The sequence below is a fragment of the Nothobranchius furzeri genome, chromosome 5 (assembly GCF_043380555.1).
Source record: "Nothobranchius furzeri strain GRZ-AD chromosome 5, NfurGRZ-RIMD1, whole genome shotgun sequence".
NCBI lineage: Eukaryota > Metazoa > Chordata > Actinopteri > Cyprinodontiformes > Nothobranchiidae > Nothobranchius > Nothobranchius furzeri.
In genome coordinates this window covers 71,876,032-71,894,587 of record NC_091745.1, presented here as the reverse complement: position 1 = coordinate 71,894,587, position 18,556 = coordinate 71,876,032, and the positions used below count along the sequence as shown (strand labels likewise).

General features: G+C 41.8%; 1 protein-coding gene across 3 annotated transcripts in view; it reads right to left on the bottom strand.

Annotated features, from left to right (window-relative positions):
* inpp5b (inositol polyphosphate-5-phosphatase B) overlaps nt 1-18,209 on the bottom strand; it is a 34,475-nt gene extending 16,266 nt beyond the window's left edge. Inside the window, exons 1-9 of one of the 3 annotated variants that reach the window (XM_015950088.3) lie at nt 17,960-18,209; nt 14,280-14,359; nt 13,973-14,070; nt 13,803-13,832; nt 13,601-13,711; nt 11,997-12,137; nt 5,544-5,616; nt 5,017-5,187; nt 196-297 (exon numbers count right to left, since the gene is read on the bottom strand). In XM_015950088.3, the coding sequence (XP_015805574.2) occupies nt 196-297; nt 5,017-5,187; nt 5,544-5,616; nt 11,997-12,137; nt 13,601-13,711; nt 13,803-13,832; nt 13,973-14,070; nt 14,280-14,359; nt 17,960-18,016 (863 nt within the window). In that variant the 5' untranslated portion in view covers nt 18,017-18,209. Of the gene's footprint in view, nt 1-195; nt 298-5,016; nt 5,188-5,543; nt 5,617-11,315; nt 11,464-11,996; nt 12,138-13,600; nt 13,712-13,802; nt 13,833-13,972; nt 14,071-14,279; nt 14,360-17,959 lie in introns of those variants that run through there. The other 2 variants (XM_015950089.3, XM_015950090.3) reach the window with 2 other exon arrangements.
* Nucleotides 18,210-18,556: the final 347 nt, after the last annotated feature.

Genomic DNA, 18,556 nt, shown 5'->3' with positions numbered 1-18,556 from the left:
CTAAAAAAAAATGGTTTCACTCCTTCAAACCTAAATAATGAAGGGATGAGTGGGCTTGCATGGCTGAAAGCTGTGGTGGGCAAGCTCTTTGCTTCAACAGTTGCAGACATCCGTCAGGAGTTCGAGCAGCAACAGTATGTCTTTGTAATGGGATTACATGGGAAGCTAGGCCTGAGCAGGGTGAATCGGACTTACCCTACGCAGTATATGTCAGGAGGGCTAGGGTTGCAGCTCAGCCAAGGACGGAGGCTTTCCTTTGGTGGCTGTCCGTTCACGTTGTACGTACCAAGAAAAAAGCTGAACCCAAACAAGGAAACAAACAAAAAAAAATTCAAATTTTAATTAAAGGGGGCATATTATGACTTTTTAAAATTAAGTTATAATAGTTATATGGCTCATATCAAAGATATCCCTCTCACATAAAAAATATCAGCAGTTTTATTCTTGACATTTTTAGTGCCTTCCAGAATAAGTCGTTTCAGGACTCAGGCACTTTCAGAAAACAAGCTGGAGCTGGCAGTGCCCCGCATCCCGCACTCAGGCTGCTATAAGCTAAGAAGCTCTGATATCCAGAAGGAGCTCACGGTAAAGCCGTTGCTCATCAAGCAGCAGTTCTCTCCACATTATAGGTGGTTCTGATCTACTTTCCCCTTTGTGACATCACAAACAGGGACTTTTTGAAACGGTTTGTTCTAGACACATAATTCCTAAACCAAAACACTGACAGAAAACAGATGAAAGGATTTCTTTCCCGTTTGGAATGTTTTAGAGGCAGCAAAGACCTACAATGCAGCATAAAAAGGATGCAAAAGGGGAGTTTTGCATTATACAGTCAGGTCCATAAATATTGGGACATCGACACAATGCTAACATTTTTGGCTCTATACACCACCACAATGGATATCAAATGAAACGAACATGATGTGCTTTAACTGCAGACTGTCAGCTTTTATTTGAGGGTATTTACATCCAAATCAGGTCAACGGTGTAGGAATTACAACAGTTTGCATATGTGTCTCCCACTTGTTAAGGGACCAAAAGTAATGGGACAATTGGCTTCTCAGCTGTTCCATGGCCAGGTGTGTGTTATTCCCTCATTATCCCAATTACAATGAGCAGATAAAAGGTCCAGAGTTCATTTCAAGTGTGCTATTCGCATTTGAAATCTGATGCTGTCAACTGTCAAGATGAGATCCAAAGAGCTGTCACTATCAGTGAAGCAAGCCATCATTAGGCTGAAGAAACAAAAGAAACCTAACAGAGAGATAGCAAAAACATTAGGTGTGGCCAAAACAACAGTTTGGAACATTCTCAAAAAGAAGGAACGCACCGGTGAGCTCAGCAACACCAAAAGACCCGGAAGACCACAGAAAACAACTGTGGTGGATGACCGATGAATCCTTTCCCTGGTGAAGAAAACACCCTTCACACTAGTTGGCCAGATCAAGAACACTCTCCAGGAGGTAGGTGTATCTGTGTCAAAGTCAACAATCAAGAGAAGACTCCACCAGTGTGAATACAGAGGGTTCACCACAAGATGTAAACCATTGGTGAGTCCCAAAAACAAGAAGGCCAGATTAGAGTTTGCCAAACTACATCTAAAAAAGCCTTCACAGTTCTGGAACAACATCCTATGGACAGATGAGACCAAGATCAACTTGTGCCAGAGTGATGGGAAGAGAAGAGTCTGGAGACGGAAGCATACCACCTCATCAGTGAAGCATGGTGCTGGAAGTGTCATGGCGTGGGCATGTATGGCTGCCAGTGGAACTGGTTCTCTTGTATTTATTGATGATGTGACTGCTGACAAAAGCAGCACAATGAATTCTGACGTGTTTCAGGCAATATAATATGCTCATATTCAGCCAAATGCCTCAGAAAACACCCTTCACAACAGTTTGCATGGACGGCGCTTCACAGTGCAGATGGACAATGACCCAAAGCATACTGCAAAAGCAACCAAAGAGTGTTTGAAGGGAAAGAAGTGGACTGTTTTGCAATGGTCAAGTCAATCACCTGACCTGAATCCGATTGAGCGTGCGTTTCACTTGCTGAAGACAAAACTGAAGGGAAAACGCCCCAGGAACAAGCAGGAACTGAAGACTGTTGCAGTAGAGGCCTGGCAGAGCATCACCAGGGATGAAACCCAACATCTGGTGATGTCTATGTGTTCCAGACTTCAGGCTGTCATTGACTGCAAAGGATTTGCAGCCAAGTATTGAAATGTATAAGTTTGATTTATGGTTCTTATTCTGTCCCATTACTTTTGGTCCCTTAACAAGTGGGAGGCACAAATGCAAACTGTTGTAATTCCTACACCTTTCACCTGATTTGGATGTAAATACCCTCAAATAAAAGCTGACAGCCTGCAGTTAAAGCACATCTTGTTGGTTTCATTTGATATCCATTGTGGTGGTGTATAGAGCTCCGGACCCCACGTGACTCTCAGTTAGTAGACGCCATATTGGCAGGTAAAAGAAGCTAAACAAACACGGATCTTAACCGTGAACGTGATCAGCTTGGATTTTACTTCGTCGGAGTTTACTTCACACTTTAAAACCGAAGAAATCGTTTTATATAGTCAGACATTAAATAGACTAAACATCTCCGACCCCTACCGTGTCCCTGGGATACTTTTTAAAAACGCCAGAAGCTGTCGGAGCGGACTTCTTACTGGACCTGGCCGGCGGAGGAGCTGGCTCAGGCGGCTGGGGAGAGGGAAGTCTGGGCCTCTCAACGCTACTGCCCCCGTAACCCGACTCCGGATATGCGGATGAAAATGGATGGACAAATAACAGATTTACATGTAAGTAGTTTAAATAGAGTGCTGTGCTGTTTGAATGTATAAACTGAACGCCAAGAGAAATCACTAGTTTGATTTTTTTCCGTGAATAAAATAAATATGTCAGGCAGGAGCGTCTCAGGATCTGTCTGGGAGCTGTCTCGGCGAGACAGATAATAGCAATCCAAAGTGCTTTTTATGTGTGATCTGACAATTGATCAACCATTGCTTAAAAATTAAATACAGCTTAGCCGGTTAATTGCTGTGATCATAAAACACGTACATGGCAGCACGCAGAAATCACGAGGCAACGTTTTACGTGACGTTTACTTGTTACTGTGAGTAATAAGACAGAAAAAGCCACGCCAAAATAAGTTTAGGAAGCCCACTAAGAATCGTAATAAAAGCATTTAAAATAAATACCATATACAGTTGAGGAAACGTTGGTTTAAGTACCTGATATGAAGCGGTCGCTGCATAAGTGAAAACCTTTACTCTCGGGATCCCACAGCTTCATTTCAGCCCGGTCACTAGCGCGTTTTACTACAATCATCCAACGTTTGCGGCGCTCCGGATCTTGGGGAATCCTGTAGATGGCTCATTCCTTATGTCGTCCGTGTCTGTTCTGCATCCTGGGGCACAACAGGAATCTACCATATTTCCCATTTGATTGAGTTTTCTGACAATAACAAATAGTCCAGCTGCCGGCTTCTGCCTGCCAAGATGGCGCCGTTTCGATTTGAACTGTTGCATGCCGGGAGAAGTGACGTCAACTCCCGGAGCTCTATAGAGCCAAAAATGTTAGCATTGTGTCGATGTCCCAATATTTATGGACCTGACTGTACATCCCTTTTAATGATTTGCTCTTTAGAAAATGAATAAAAATGGCACTCTGCTTAAATATAACATGCAGGCTCATAATTAGAGACGTTCAGTGTGTTCACCTCACTTATTAAATAATTTGATTAATAGAAAAAGCTAATTTTCTATATCATTTATAAATGGGGAACTGGCAATTTAAGTCATTTTCTTTGTTTGCACGGTTTTCTCATGCATGAACGCTACACAGAAATGGTTTGCATTTGTTCTTTTGGTCTCACCACAGCAGGTCAGGTTAGAAACACACGTTGACGTGCTGCACTCTGCAGTATCAGCACTGCATCAAAAACAGACGTGTTAGCTTGAGCTGATTCTCAGTTTTCTGCCACCATTCTGTGACATCTCAATCAAAAGACTGTTTCAGATCCAAAACTGAAGACATCACCACTGAAACTAGAAAAAAAATGAACAAATGTGGAAGAGAAAGAGAAAACGTGACAAACGAAGAACTGTGTGGTTAAGTAACACAATTTAAACAACACAAAGCACAAAGACAAGGTGGGAAAAACCAACATGTTCTCGACCGACCACTCAGCAGACCCACTAAACCTGATCTTATTTGGGATCCAGCAGGAGAGCCGCACCTCTTTCCATTTCCATCTCAGCTGAGACTTGTGCTACAGGCTTCCTTCCATTCAACAACCCACATCTGACTCAAGCAGCCACTGTGTGCATCTGCATGTGCTAACAACCAGCATGAAGTTGGATGTTTTCTGCTGGTTCCACATCTTCTACTCTACTGGCCCTGGCCTCCATTAACCTTTAATCTGCTGCTTTCCTTCAGTGGGATTATTTTATAGTCTCTCACCTTAAAAAATATAAAACAAGACTGACCAGATTTCAAAACATTTTTAGCCCATTTTTTAATCAATTTATTTAATTTAGTAGCACAGATCTACCAGCAGGAGGCAGTGTTAAAAAGGATAAAGATATAAAGAGCCTAAGAGACATCTAAGTCACTTTGCTTCACTGAGAGAGCCCCAACCTGACCGCAGTGTGGTAACAAAGTTAGTCGGTGTGGCTCAGACACATAAGTCCACAAGTGTCGACTCATTCTGCAGTAGCACATTGAAGACCAAAACTGCACTCTGGGTTTTTACTGAAACTATTTTACAGATTTTCATTTTCCAACAGAGCATCACCAAAAGCAACCGGTGAGTACGAACATCCCCGATTCACCCCCACGTTTGGAGTTTTGGGCGGAAACTTTGTGGTGAAAAAAATAAAAAGATGCTTTTGTTTTCATAGTTTAAAATCCTCCCGGCGCATTCTGGGACTGGAAATGTGTTCAGATAAAACTGGACAAAGATCAGGCAACAGTTCTTTAACATATATCATAAACCAAATGATCCAACCTGAAATCCTCCAGATACGTGTAAAGGTCCTCGTTTTTCAGAAGCTCACATCTGATCAGGTTGTCTCGAAGGCCAAACTGAGGCATGGTCAGAATCTGGGCTTTGTTGGATGTGGTGTGACTGGAGGCGCGCACCAGATCATCCCGCTCCTCTCGACTGTAGATGCTCTGACTGTAAGGGAGGGCGGAACGGTTAACCGGGAGAAGAATGTAGATTCGAAAGACAAGCTGAAGTTCCTGCTGGAAAAAAGATTGTCGTCATCCTCCTTTGATTACTCAAACCAAACCTTTAATCTGACTGAGGAGATTGTTGGTTTTGGATTTGGGCTTTTAACGACAGGGTGGAGACACACCTGCTGCAGCTGCACAGAAAAGAGTTTTCTCTCCGTAGAAAACACAAAAGAACACAGCTCTGATTGTTTCTGCATTTACGCAAAGTCAAAGTATAAACATTAGCATTTACTTCACTCTTCCAACGTCAACCATCCCTTTCTACATAAGAGTGAAACAAGAAATAAAAGTCCTTACCTCTCTGGATTGGAATACACTTTAGACTTCTGTGCAGCACTGCTAGAACCTTTTGCCTTTTCTAGAGATTTCTCTAAAAAAGAGATGAGATGGAGATAAAAAGGTTCATTTCAAGACCAAAACTGGTAAATATGTAACAAATTAGCAGAGGTGGAAAGAGTACTAACATTTCCTACTTAAGTACCAATACTTTGATAATTTTTTACTCAAGTACAAGTACTTGCCTAAATTTTTACTCAAGTAAAAGTAAAAAGTATCACACACACACACACACACACACACACACACACACACACACACACACACACACACACACACACACACACACACACACACACACACACACACACACACACACACACAATGACTAATTTAACTACATTGAACTGCTTTTGTAATAATTTAATCTCTTATTCTGGAGTAAAATAAATAAACAAGCTAAATCATCACACATGTGTGGCATCAAGAAGCAACTTCTGAGTTCAAACACAGGGATGGAGCACAATGTTTACACCTGAACAGTATCAGGATGTTTTAACTCAAAGAGGCCTGCAGGTCTTCTGTTTGATGAGCAAACCGCTGAGAATCCGCTTGTTATGAGCGCCAGACGTTATTTTGCCGCTTCCGTGCGGAGCGGCAGGGAAACACATTTCAAACACGGAACCGAGTCTCGCTATCGAACCGAGCAGAATTCTGATGACGTCACACCGGTGCGCGAAGGTGCGGGTTCAACCCACAGGAGAGGAGGGAGAGAGGAGGTGAACAGCGAGTGGATCACGGGGACTGAACAGATGATTTTGAGCAAATGTGAACCCACCCACACGGTTTAGACGCGGCGCTCGTGCAGGCGTCTCTTTCTGTTCCGACGCTGCTACACACAATGTTTTTAATTTATTAAGCCTACAATTTATTTTGACTCAGTAACGGATATGATTTCAAATGTAGCGAATTACAAATCTTTTTTAAAAACGTACTCAAGTAAAAGTAAAAGTACAGATTTTAAAAACGACTTAAAAAGTATAAATATACAAAAAAGCTACTCAATTACAGTAACGTGAGTAAATGTAATTTGTTACTTTCCACCTCTGCAAATTAGTTTCCTCTGTATGTAACAGTATGGTTTCCTCTGACTATTGCAACTCCCTCATGTCCTTCACATCCCAAATCTCAAATATTCACCACCAACTCCACGCTACTAGAGGTCTTCAATCAGAAGTTGATCCCATCCTGACAACTACAAGTCATTTATTCTCAAGTTTCAGTCTCCCCTCTGCAACGGAGATATCAAATTTCATTAGGGAATCTAAATCATCCACCTGTCAGCTTGACCCTCTCCCCACAGTGCTACTTAAAGCTTGTCTTCCATCATTGGTTCCTCTCATATCTACTATCATATACTCTTCCCTCAGTACCGGAGTTGTTCCTACAGCATTAAAAACTGCCATTATCACTCTGATTCTCAAAAAGCCCGATGCGGATCCCACCAACTTCGTCCTATATCTAAATTACCATTTATCTCCAAAACCCTTGAAAAAATTGTTGCTTCTCAGCTTCACTCTTACCTCAATTCTCATAGTCTATAACAATTCCAATCTGGTTTCAGACCCCAACACAGCACGGAGACAGCACTGGTAAAAATCACTAATGATCTTCTAATGGCAGCAACGATTTTGGAAAATAATATAATTGCGAATTTTTTTCTTCAATATTGCAATTGCGATTTAATTCACAATTATTTTCTCAAGGGGCTTTTCTCAAGATGGCCTGAGTAGGGCTGAATGATTAATTGCATATGCAATTAAATTGCAATGTGACAAAAGACAAATCTTGTATTTGTATAAAGACAACATCTTGTATTTGAAGGTGCAATGCTTTGCAGCCAGGAGCACATCCCTTGAAGGAGAATAGGTATTAGCATCAACTGTGAAAATTTATTTGCAGGAAAGAAGTGTGTCCCATTTATTGAAGTCTTTTGTGTTTAGAGTTTTTGACGTCTTGTCCATGCAGAGCTCCCGTAGTTCAGCTACATTCACAGCTGCTAGCCAAAACTCAGTTTTCTAGCTTTACTAAAATATCTGTCTGTACTTATTTGATTAATGGCAGTTTTTACTTTTTATTAGACTCCAAATGTAATAATTTGGCACGTTCTTAATTCGTAATTTGTAAGAATCTATTCAGCGATAATAGCATTAGCATCCCTATGGGTTTTTCAATGTATATTAGCATTGTGCTAACCACTCGCTGCCAGTATTAACGCAGACTTTGTGATTAGAAAATCTTCTTTTGACACATTGCAATTTAATTGCATATGCAATTAATCATTCAGCCCTACTCAGGCCATCTCTCCATTCTAGTTCTACTAGATCTCAGTGTTGCATTTGACACCATTTCTCATGACATACTTCTCAAAAGATTAGCATCTATCGGCATTAGTCACACACCCCTAGCCTGGTTCACCTCATACATATCGGATCGTATTCAGTTCATTCAACTTCAATCTCACTCTTCTAGTCCATCCCCGGTTACAGCAGGGGTTCCCCAAGGCTCGGTTCTAGGCCCTCTCTTAGTCTTATTCATCATCTATTTGCTCCCCCTTGGTTACATTTTCTGCAAATACAATGTCGATTTTCACTGTTATGCTGATGACACCCAGCTGTACATTTCCTCCAATCCAAATGCATCCCTTCCACTAATCTCCCTCTTTAACTGTCTATCTGATATTAGATCTTGGCTCTCTCATAATCTACTTAAACCAAACCGCAATAAAACTGAACTCCTACTCATTGGCACAGCTTCTTTTTTTAAAAATTCTCCCATTTTCTCTATCAATATAGATGATTCCACAGTCCACCCATCTTTACAGGCAAAATGTCTTGGTGTCATACTAGATGGTACACTTTCATTCCAATCTCACATTAACCATGCTATTCAGGTAGCATATTTCCATCTTCGCAATATCAACAGACCTAGACTTTAGAATGTTTCGAATTTTTATGTATCTCATTTGTTCTTATTGTTCTATCAACTTCTGTTGTTTTTATTGTTTTTATCTTTGTTTAATTGTAAGGCGACCTTGGGTTTGAGAAAGGCACCATCAAATAAAATGTGTTATTATTATTATTATTATAAATTGGAATAAAAATTATGCATAATGAAACAAACAAGTCCATGTCAACAATGCAAAGTCAGGACTCTATCTTTGGCTAACTGAGGTCTTTTTTGCACTTGGTAACAGTGAGTACATCTTAAGTAGCTGGACTTTAAAGACCGAGTGTGAGGTTGGAGGCAGCTTGGGGCCTGTGTCCGGCAGCACACACAGATGGCTCCACTGAAAGTGGGAAACAAGCATTTCAGGTGCAAATCTTAAGTTCACAAAGGAATTCACAGACTACCACCTTAATCTGACCCATAAGAACCCAAAAGAAGACGACGCAGTAACTGAACACGATTCTAGCTAACCAACTAAAACCATACCAGCCTCTCAGAAATGTGGCGACAACACACATTTGTGTACTGATTTGACTGTGTGCACATGGCAACAGACACACACCCACACACACAAATGATGCTGTTTAATCAGAAGTTTTTATTGCTATATGTGTGCAAAGTCACAACATTAGGAAATTGCTGCGGTATTTTGGTGCAGAAGGTAAGATGGAAAAGCCAGACTAAATAAATGTATTATTTAGTCTGGCTACGCTCCATTGACGGCTCTCGGTTGTGGGGCGGGTTCTACCGTTGTCTTTCAAATGATCTCCGGATTCCACTGGACAATGAATGTGACATACTCTTGTTTCACTCTGTTGCATCATCCCACCCACCAGGCATATAGAGTGCCCTGATTGGCCCACAAAGCAGATAAAGCTCTGTGATTTGTTCACTAAGCAGATAGAGGTTCCAGCGGAGCGTTGCTAGACCAAACTTTGCAAAGCAAGAATTTGGTCTAGTTCACTAGGCTAGTATATTGGCTCATGTGATACATAAAAATTGATAAATATCAGCTGACACTGGTTTATTCCTGGAATCTATGCAATCACCCATGTCAAAATGGGAGACATGATCCTAAAATATGGTTTAAAAAGAATGAATGTTTCAGTGAAGGCACCAGATGTGCTTTACATAACAGGTTGGCTTGGGGACCTGCGTCTGTTGATTATGTCAGACTACGGCAATTAAACTAGGACAAATTGGTTTAATTGGTTTTGCCATTGAGCAGCAGCAGCTCAGGAGGTAGAATGCGCTGTAAAGCAACTGGAAAGTTGGAGGTTCAATCCTGGCTCCCACCAGAGAATACTGCTGTTGTGTCTTTGGGCAAGACACGTTACCTGCCTTGCATGCTGGTGGTGGTCGGAGGGACCGGTTGAGACAGTGTTCGGCAGTCTCGCTTCCGTCAGCGTGCCCCAGGGCAGCTGTAGCTACATTGTAGCTAATCATCACCAGCGTTTGAATGTGTGTGTGTGTGAAAGGATGGACGACTGATTGTGTTGTGAAGTGCCTCGGGGGGTTGTAGAACTCTAAGAAGGCACTATACAAAATACAGGCCACTTACCATTCTGTGCATTACCAACAAGTGCAATCCAACACTTTTTTGTTTAATGAAGAAACTATGCTTTTCTGAAGCAAAAACCAATTAGAAATAACGAGTAAGACAAAGATCCATTCAACAACCTGACCGAAACTTTGCTCCTGGTGCGGTAAAGTCCAGCCCGTCATCTAAGTGAGAAAACTTTCAGCAAACTGTGAAGTTCACTTATTACTGCTGTAGTTTAAAATTAGACATCACAATGTAGAAACAGACACCCCACAAGGACAACCAAACCGAAAAAAGTACTCCTCAATGGCACATAAGGAAAAAAGCTGATGAAGAACATACCAGCTTTTGGTATAACGGACTACATCCTAGGTTCTATAAAGGTACTATTTATCTGTTATTACATGGATTACTTCACATCTCTGCATTTGAGCAGCTAAACTTATTTTAAACCACAACGGCGGAAAGTTGCATGAAGTCTAGCTGCTGCTTCACACGCCCATGTGACTTTATCAGCGGTTCAATCAGTCAGTCAGCAAAAACTGTCCATTTTATCAGCTCTGCGCGCTCAGTATTAAAACATTCACGTGTATTTTTCACTACAACTGCACAAAGTTCAACGTTACACAACTCCCCACGACTCACAACCTGGCATTTTATTAGCTAAACTGCGCTTTTCCATTGCTGTGGCCGACGGACCTTCAGGGGATGAATAAATAAGACTGGTTTGATTAACCGGTAAAGCAGACAGGAATGAACAGTCAGCTAGAGACGAAGAAGAAAAGTTTGGAGGAGTTTAGCTAAGATTCTAACTTAGCTAAGAGCTCAAATATGAACGCACTGCTATGAAAAAAAAGAAAGGAGATAAAATCGGAAAATGTATGTACGTTTTCTAAATGTTATTAAATAAATATTCCATTAAAATGTGTGCATCAACAGGTGTGTCCCCACTGCGATTTAATAAACATCCATAGCCGCTAGACACGGACGTATGAAACTAAAGCGTCTGTATTATTAAGGAACAATTGTTAAACATAAATGCAGCTCCGAAGACATAAATTAAACGACACGGTTCCGTTTAACTAGTCCAGAAAAGTCCCCAGCTAATTATGCTAAATGTAGCTCTATTTATTAGCTTTAGCCAGAGAAGCTAGCTAATCTCAGCACTCCGCTCCCTCCGCGTTTTCCACTTCCTGCGCCTCTCCCTGACCAGCTAAGCACCGTAGGAATGGATTTCATACCAGAGTCTCTCATCACGCCAGACATCTCCATGCTGCGCTTCCACGTATTCTGTGCAGAAGATCTGCGTCGTTTCAGACCTGCCCATGCTAATGCTACGATAGGGGGAGTTTCACCGCCGAGCCAAGCTTCCTGCTGCAGGAGCACTCTGGAAATACCTCATTACGCCGATGTCACGTTAGGAATCCATGCTGGTGAAGGAAAACGTGTGAGGAGCATAGAAAGCGATGCACCATCTAACCAGCCTACTCAGGTCACGGTACAATGGCGCGCAGCTGTGTGCGGTCATTTGTGTTTGTTTTGCATAAACAACAAACCAGCATGGCTCGTCATGCAAAAACACAGTTTCCTCATGAAAGACACCAGTGAACAGAAAGTACACAAACGCATTGTGCACTTGATTATTCTCACAGTTCACTCAAATAAAAATACAAACAGATGTTAGATTTCAGCAGTGACAGAAAAGCACCCATTAATAACTCAGCTGCAGGTTGAACCTGTTGCACTTACAGGAAGTGCTATTCTGAAATTTCACAGCTTTTATGAAGCAACGCCAAAACAGTATGCCACATCACGCTGCTCTGATGCTAGAAGGCCTGCAGCAGTTTCATATTTTACAGTCCCATTGAGACACCGGCAGTGAGGTTTTTCAAATAATAACAGTAAAGAAAGCGCTGACTGACCTATTTTCTGGTGCTGGTTGTTTTTATTAGGTTTGCCCAGGGGCGCAATGGCTTGTTTTACAGCTTTTTGGCTTGTGGTGGATTTCTTGTACTTGTTGATCCACACAAATCTAGGTACCTGTGTGGGAAACCTGCAAACATCTGAAGAGGAGTTGAAGAAATTAGACTTCAGCCATCGGAGAAAGCTTTCTGCTATGAAGCTAGTGAGCGAGCTTCTGGGGAATGTGACACATCCAGCACAGTTTCTCAACCTTTCAAATACCTTTCTCTTTTGTTCTTATTTATCTTATGTTTACTTGTATGATGTAAACACGTTTACATGTTCAGAACATGTGCACCAACAAAACTTAATGTGTGTGACGTAAGCGTGTGTCTGAGATGTCTACCTCCTTTATGAGAGCTGTCTTTCATGCAAATGCAATGGCAATTTTGTTGTCTACATGTACAATATCAATAAAACAATCTTTCAAATGTCCAATTTGTTAAGAACAGTGGTGCCTCCAAGGATTTGCCAGGAATTTTCCACGGGGTAGCCAGGGGGGCCATGGCCACCCCTTGGAAAATTACTGGCAAGCCCTCTGATCCGCCCCCTAGAGAAGACCCACCCACCTTAATAAACCATTCATATTCACACAAAACATTATTTCTGTATTAGGATACAAAGGCAAAAGCCAAAAAATAAATATGTAACTATGAGCAAATAATCTGAATTTAAATAGATGTAGTTGAGGCTCACCCATCTAAAAAGAAGTATAAATACCAATAGCTTCTGTGCATAATTTGTCAAGACCACAACAGGCTAAATGAACTGTGCTAAAATGCAAAATAATACAATTTGTAACAATAATTAAAACAAAATTTTCTAATGTATTTTTTTCTGAATGTTTCTCAAAGTTGAGGGAAATGTGATGGATGCTTATTGTTTTTTAAAGAGCAAGTAACGTCTAAATTAACTTTTTTTTTTGCTGATGAACTGTATAAATGAGTGTCTAATTGTGTTTTAAATGTGTGTATTCATTATTTTAGCATTTTGGTGTATTTTCTTTAAAAATTCTGCCTAAATACCACAGTATAGCGCCACCTTCAGCTTAAAACATAGAATTTGAGTCATTTTGAATAAATTTTAGCCAATGGCTAAAGAGTAAGATGTAAACCAGTAGAGTACTACGTAGCAGCTCTGTGTCAAAGTTATAAAAGCATCGAGCGTGAAAAAGAGAAGGGAAGTCCGACATGATCGGCCTACCAATAATTACATCGATATTGGAAATTAAGAGTCAGACAATATTGGTATATCAGTTATTGGTTAAAAAAAAAAGCCAATATCGAAAAGCCCTTAAAAAAACTGTAAAGGAGGAACGTAATGCATCACCACAGGTGAAACACTCCCAGCGTTACCGGGACTAAATTGGTGTGCCACCCCAAACATTTGACTGGCCCCCTCATGAAAAGCTTTTGGGGGCACCACTGGTTCAGAATAACCCAAAGCAGAATGTAAACAACCAGTTCAATATAAGTAAGGAGCAGGAAGTCTTCTTGTTTCCTAAACAGCAGCAGTGAGACACTAACAGAATGAAATAGCACAGATTGGCTGCATTTCAACCTACCACTCCACGCTTTGTTGACTTCACCAAGAAAAAGGCGCGAGTGAGACCCAAAAGGAAGTTTGAGCTCTAACTCTTCGTCCTTGTAGCTTATTCTCACTCTGGTGTCTGCACCTACAATCAGATAACGAGTTGGTTTCTCGTGAGGCGGACTAGTTGTGTATCCAATTACGACTGAACTGGGATAGAAAGGAGGTCAGCTCACCCACAACGACAAGCTGCTCTGGTGAGGAAACTGAAAAGAGTGCAGACTGAGGGTTATGTTGCATCAGAGAAGTTATTGTCTTGTTTTAAAGGACAATAACTGCTGTAAATATCTACAAATGCAGAGCTTCATTCACTTAAGTTACAGGAAATTTTCCAAATGCTGTTTACCTTCAACAACAGCAAAATCAAGAGAGATGGGTATAATCTCCTGAAGTGATACGTCATCAGCTGTGATAGCCATTCGTCGGTGGGCATAAATGAAGATTCTGCAATTTAGAGAAACACTTTATAGTCTTTGCTCTGAATTTGTATTTATCTGAAGTGCCTGTGCACATTAAATAATATCTGGGCATAGTAAATAAAAGAGAAAAACATGTAAAACTCCGGACAAGGTTGTTTTCATCTCCCCTTTCCACATTATATGTAAGCAAATGTCAGGAAGCTCTGTTACTTTGCATAAGCAGTCAAAACGTACGCATGTTCCTTTCCAGATTCCACCAATCCCAGCAGCCGGCTCTCCGGGATATCGTCAAAGAAGACGTCACACTGAACAGCATGTTGACAGATCACTTAAGGAAATGATAAAATAGATCTTTGTCATCATAAATGTTGGGAAAACCTAAATTTGCAGTTTTGGCTTGCTTTTAGCACCCCCTAGTGTCCGTTTTAAACCACTGTCGTAAAAACAAAACTGAAACTCTCCTCCTCGCTGTGAACTTGTGTTTTTAACACTTAATCTATTGGCTGAAATGTCTCCTTGGCCTTTATTAGTTTCTGCAGAAATGATTCATCACTAAATCAAACAAATCAGCGGTGTACACGATCTAAAACATGCATGAATCATGTCTCTGAGCTCTCACGATTCAGAAAACTCCCCATGTTGACTCTTGTTTGACTCCCATTGTGGTCAGACTTTTTTATTTTTAAGCTTCCTCAGATAAATGTTTTCTTTGTCTCTTCTGAGGCAAATCGGGATGCCCCAGCGTGCATAGGCGTCATTTTAACCGGGGACGCCGGGGACATGTCCCCGGCAAAATTTGTGATTGGCAGCTGTGTCCCCCCCACTTTCAAAAACGCCTGCAGATGAGGATTTTTGTTTTACCAGCTCAGATCTTATACCAGGGGTCGGCAACCTATTCCCATCAAAGAGCCATTATTACCCGTTTCCCACAGTAATTTTAGACGGACCTTAATAAGCAGTGACTTAAGTGAAGCAGGCAGGTCGCGCTAGAAAATTTAGTTTAAAAAGACGTCATAAATGTGTTCCCCCGTCATTTTTATTTATAAAATATGAAGTAAAAACTCACAATTTAATTTACATTCATTCGTCATTAATATGTAGTCTACACCCGTGCGTTAAGTGGACCATCTTCCAGTAAAAGCAAAGCATCCAGCCCACCTCTCCAAATGCGTAAAATGTGCATCAGCCGCTAGTTAGGCGCGTCGCGCGCACCGTTAGCTGATCGGCCCAGACAAGAGCAGAGCAAATAGAGAAAGAATAGAGGATAATTGTGTCTGGATGTGGATGGAGATTACATTTTACAGCAGCCTGATCATCATTTAAATACGTAAACCATCACCTGTCTTCTAGTCCACGCTATCAGCATTATTTTAATTGGTGTGTGTGTGTGTGTGTGTGTGTGTGTGTGTGTGTGTGTGTGTGTGTGTGTGTGTGTGTGTGTGTGTGTTTGTTTGTTTTCCACTTCAAACACTGGTCTAACCAACCTGACCAGCGTGTCCAGTAACACATTAATGTTAGAATTAAACAGTTTCACTTCATGTAGGCTAGGAACGTTTCACCTGCCGTGGCCCGACCGCTTCTGCTCCACATTAACTTTGTGCGTGATCAAATGTCTCTACGCGTCATGCGTCTCCATATTAGAGACGGAAACAAGCGCTGTTCAGCCAAAGTTTCATAATTTCATAAAAAGAACATTTTTCCAAGTGACACATCCCTCAGAGAGACCGGGTTTCCAGACCGCTTCAGTGGGAGGAAATCTTGTCGCATGTGGTTCTGCACTGCGCTGCGAACCCCAGATCTTCAGCTCACTGTGCACCGTGGGCGCTCCGAGCCGCGCTGAACACATGTCCAGTATAAAGCTCTGATGTTCTGATGGGAATATTTTACCTCCGCGATGTGCATTAACGATTAAAATGTCAGCTCATCCATGCGCATCAGTGTGCGTCGGGGTAATTCTTTCAAACCAAGCAACATCCTTGAGTTCATCTGTCAAAATAAACAGTCGAATGGAAATATCTGTAACCTGCCGTTTAACTGTTTTGCCTTCCTGTGAAGATTGTTGCAAAGAGAAACAATTAAACTTGATTAACCCCAGAGCCACCCAGAGAACCAGAGTGCATGCGGGAAGGTTCCTCCCACTGAAGCGAGTGTTTTCCAAACCCGGTCTCTCAGAGAGACTTGTCACTTAGAAAATGTTCCCTGATGATGAAACTTTGGCTGAATAGTGCTTGTTCCTGTCTCCAATGTGGCGACACATCCAGGAGCCGTCTGAGGAGAATCCCAGAATCTCACATCCTCGTCAGCTCAGAAAGCGCCTATATGATTACGCACAAGCGTGACGCGCCAACCCGGTCTCACAGTAAGACCGGGTTGGACCTGTTCAGGTTTACGCAGACAATCTTTACATTTAGAATTGGCATACAGATGTAAAATTAATGCAGTAAAATATAAAGCATTTTATTTAAATATCCATTCATTATTTTATAAGCACAGAGAGCCGCATCAGATGGATGGAAGAGCCGCATGCGGCTCCAGAGCCGCGGGGTGCCGACCCCTGTGCTAGCCTACTTTATTGTCCCCAGCAATTTTTAAACCCCACTCAAGTGTATAGTTATTGTCCCCAGCAATTCTGAAAACAAACTGACGCCCTTGCCAGCGTGTCAGGAAATGACGATCAGGGACAAACTGCTGACACAGCGTCCCAGAGTGTCGGTATCCGATGCCGGTGGTGAGACGGACATTAGTGAACTACTTAAACTTCCCCTCACCCCAATCTTAACCTTAAGGTCACAGTTTATGGACCTTAAGATTAGGACTGGGGTGAGGGGAAGGTTAAATAGTCAAATAATGTCCGCGTGACCGTGCGCGTCAAACAGTGATGCCAGCGGAGCCACGTAACCCAGCTTGTCCTTGCTCGTCGTCTCCTGACGCGCTGGGGCATCCCAAATCGTCACATATTGAGGTTTGGTCACACGTGTCATATTTTGACGCCTTGGGTGTGAGAATGCCACACACCTGACTTAAATTAATGAGTGATCAACAGGCATCTGCAGCACTTGGTGTCCTACCGAGGATGCAAATCAGGTGTGCTGAAGCAGAGACATGGAAAACATACAGGTCAGTGTGCCGAGGACCAGGGTTGGGAAACAGTGGCTTAGTGAGCCTTTATAATACATTATTTAATTATTGGGGGGCAAATTTAACTTCATTTAAACACTCAGTAGAATTGCTATGCTGCTATTACATTAAGATTCCAAGAAATAATTAGTTTTAAGCTCTGTTGGTGGTTTCTTCCTGTTAGAGGGTGTTTTCCTCTCCACTGTTGCCTCATGCTTGTTTACTACTGCTGAAAAGTCTCTGACTCCGTGTTGGGTTTCCTTACATAGGAAACTTTCATCTAATTGACACAATGAACTGAACTCAATTGAAATGTTTACTTTGTGAAGTGCTATGAGAGGACTTCTGTGATTTGGCGCTGTACATAAACAGAATAAAGTGATGTTTCATAAAATCATTCATATTTTGCAACACCAACACAGTTTTACCACGAAATAAGCATTTATGTTTTTCAAACTAATTTTATTTTATTCTAAATCTTCTGTCTGATTTTTATTCTTTATTCTCACTCCAAAATCTGGAAGTAAGCTGATGAAACTGAGTTGCCACCTTGTGGAGGATATGTGTTACTAGAGCTCTATGAATAGGCTACTTTAGGTGGTGGTTGCTGACCAAACCCGTTTTTTTGCAGTAAATTCTGCAAACTTTGAAAGTTCTTCCTGGACCAAAAAAGTAGGTAAAGGGTTAGGGTTAACCAGCCAGCCAACCAGGCCTCCACCTGGACTCTGCTTCAGCAGAAATGATTATTTATTAGTTTTTTTACTTTGAATCTGGTCATAAACCAAGGCAAAGGATACTACCACGCAGTTTTCTTCCCTCTCCAAAGTTTCTTGGATTGCGACCGACTGATCCATGCTGGAAGCTTGAGACAGTTAGAGCAGACCTCCTCCACCCCTAAAAATAGAATAAATAAATAAAAATAAAAATCCCAGCGGAGGAGTTCCGACTGACCCAGTTGCTTCTCCTTCACTAAGTACGCTGCAGCAGCCGGAGGAGCGGCCCAGCATGCTCTACGCGGATCGACATTTTCCCCTTCGGTCCAGATGTTTTTTCTTGCTTCTTTCCCTGCTGATCCAGCCAGACTCGCGCGCGTGCTGCCACGCACTCATCTGGATCGCTCGTGCTAAACGGAGTGACGTCATAGCGGGCGCCGTCGGTCAGAGACCGGGCAGGGGCGCCTCCAGAAATTTTTGATAGGGGTGGCCAGATGGGGCCAAAGACATTTTTGGGGTGGCACACCAAATTGGTCCTTGTGGTAACTCCGGGAGAGTTTAGCCTGTGGCAATGAGTTGTATTGCTTCTTTATTTGTTTTTATTTAAAAAAAAAACAGTATGTATCCAAAAACTTTAACTTCAATTTTACAAACACAGACATTTCAGGAAAATAAAATTCA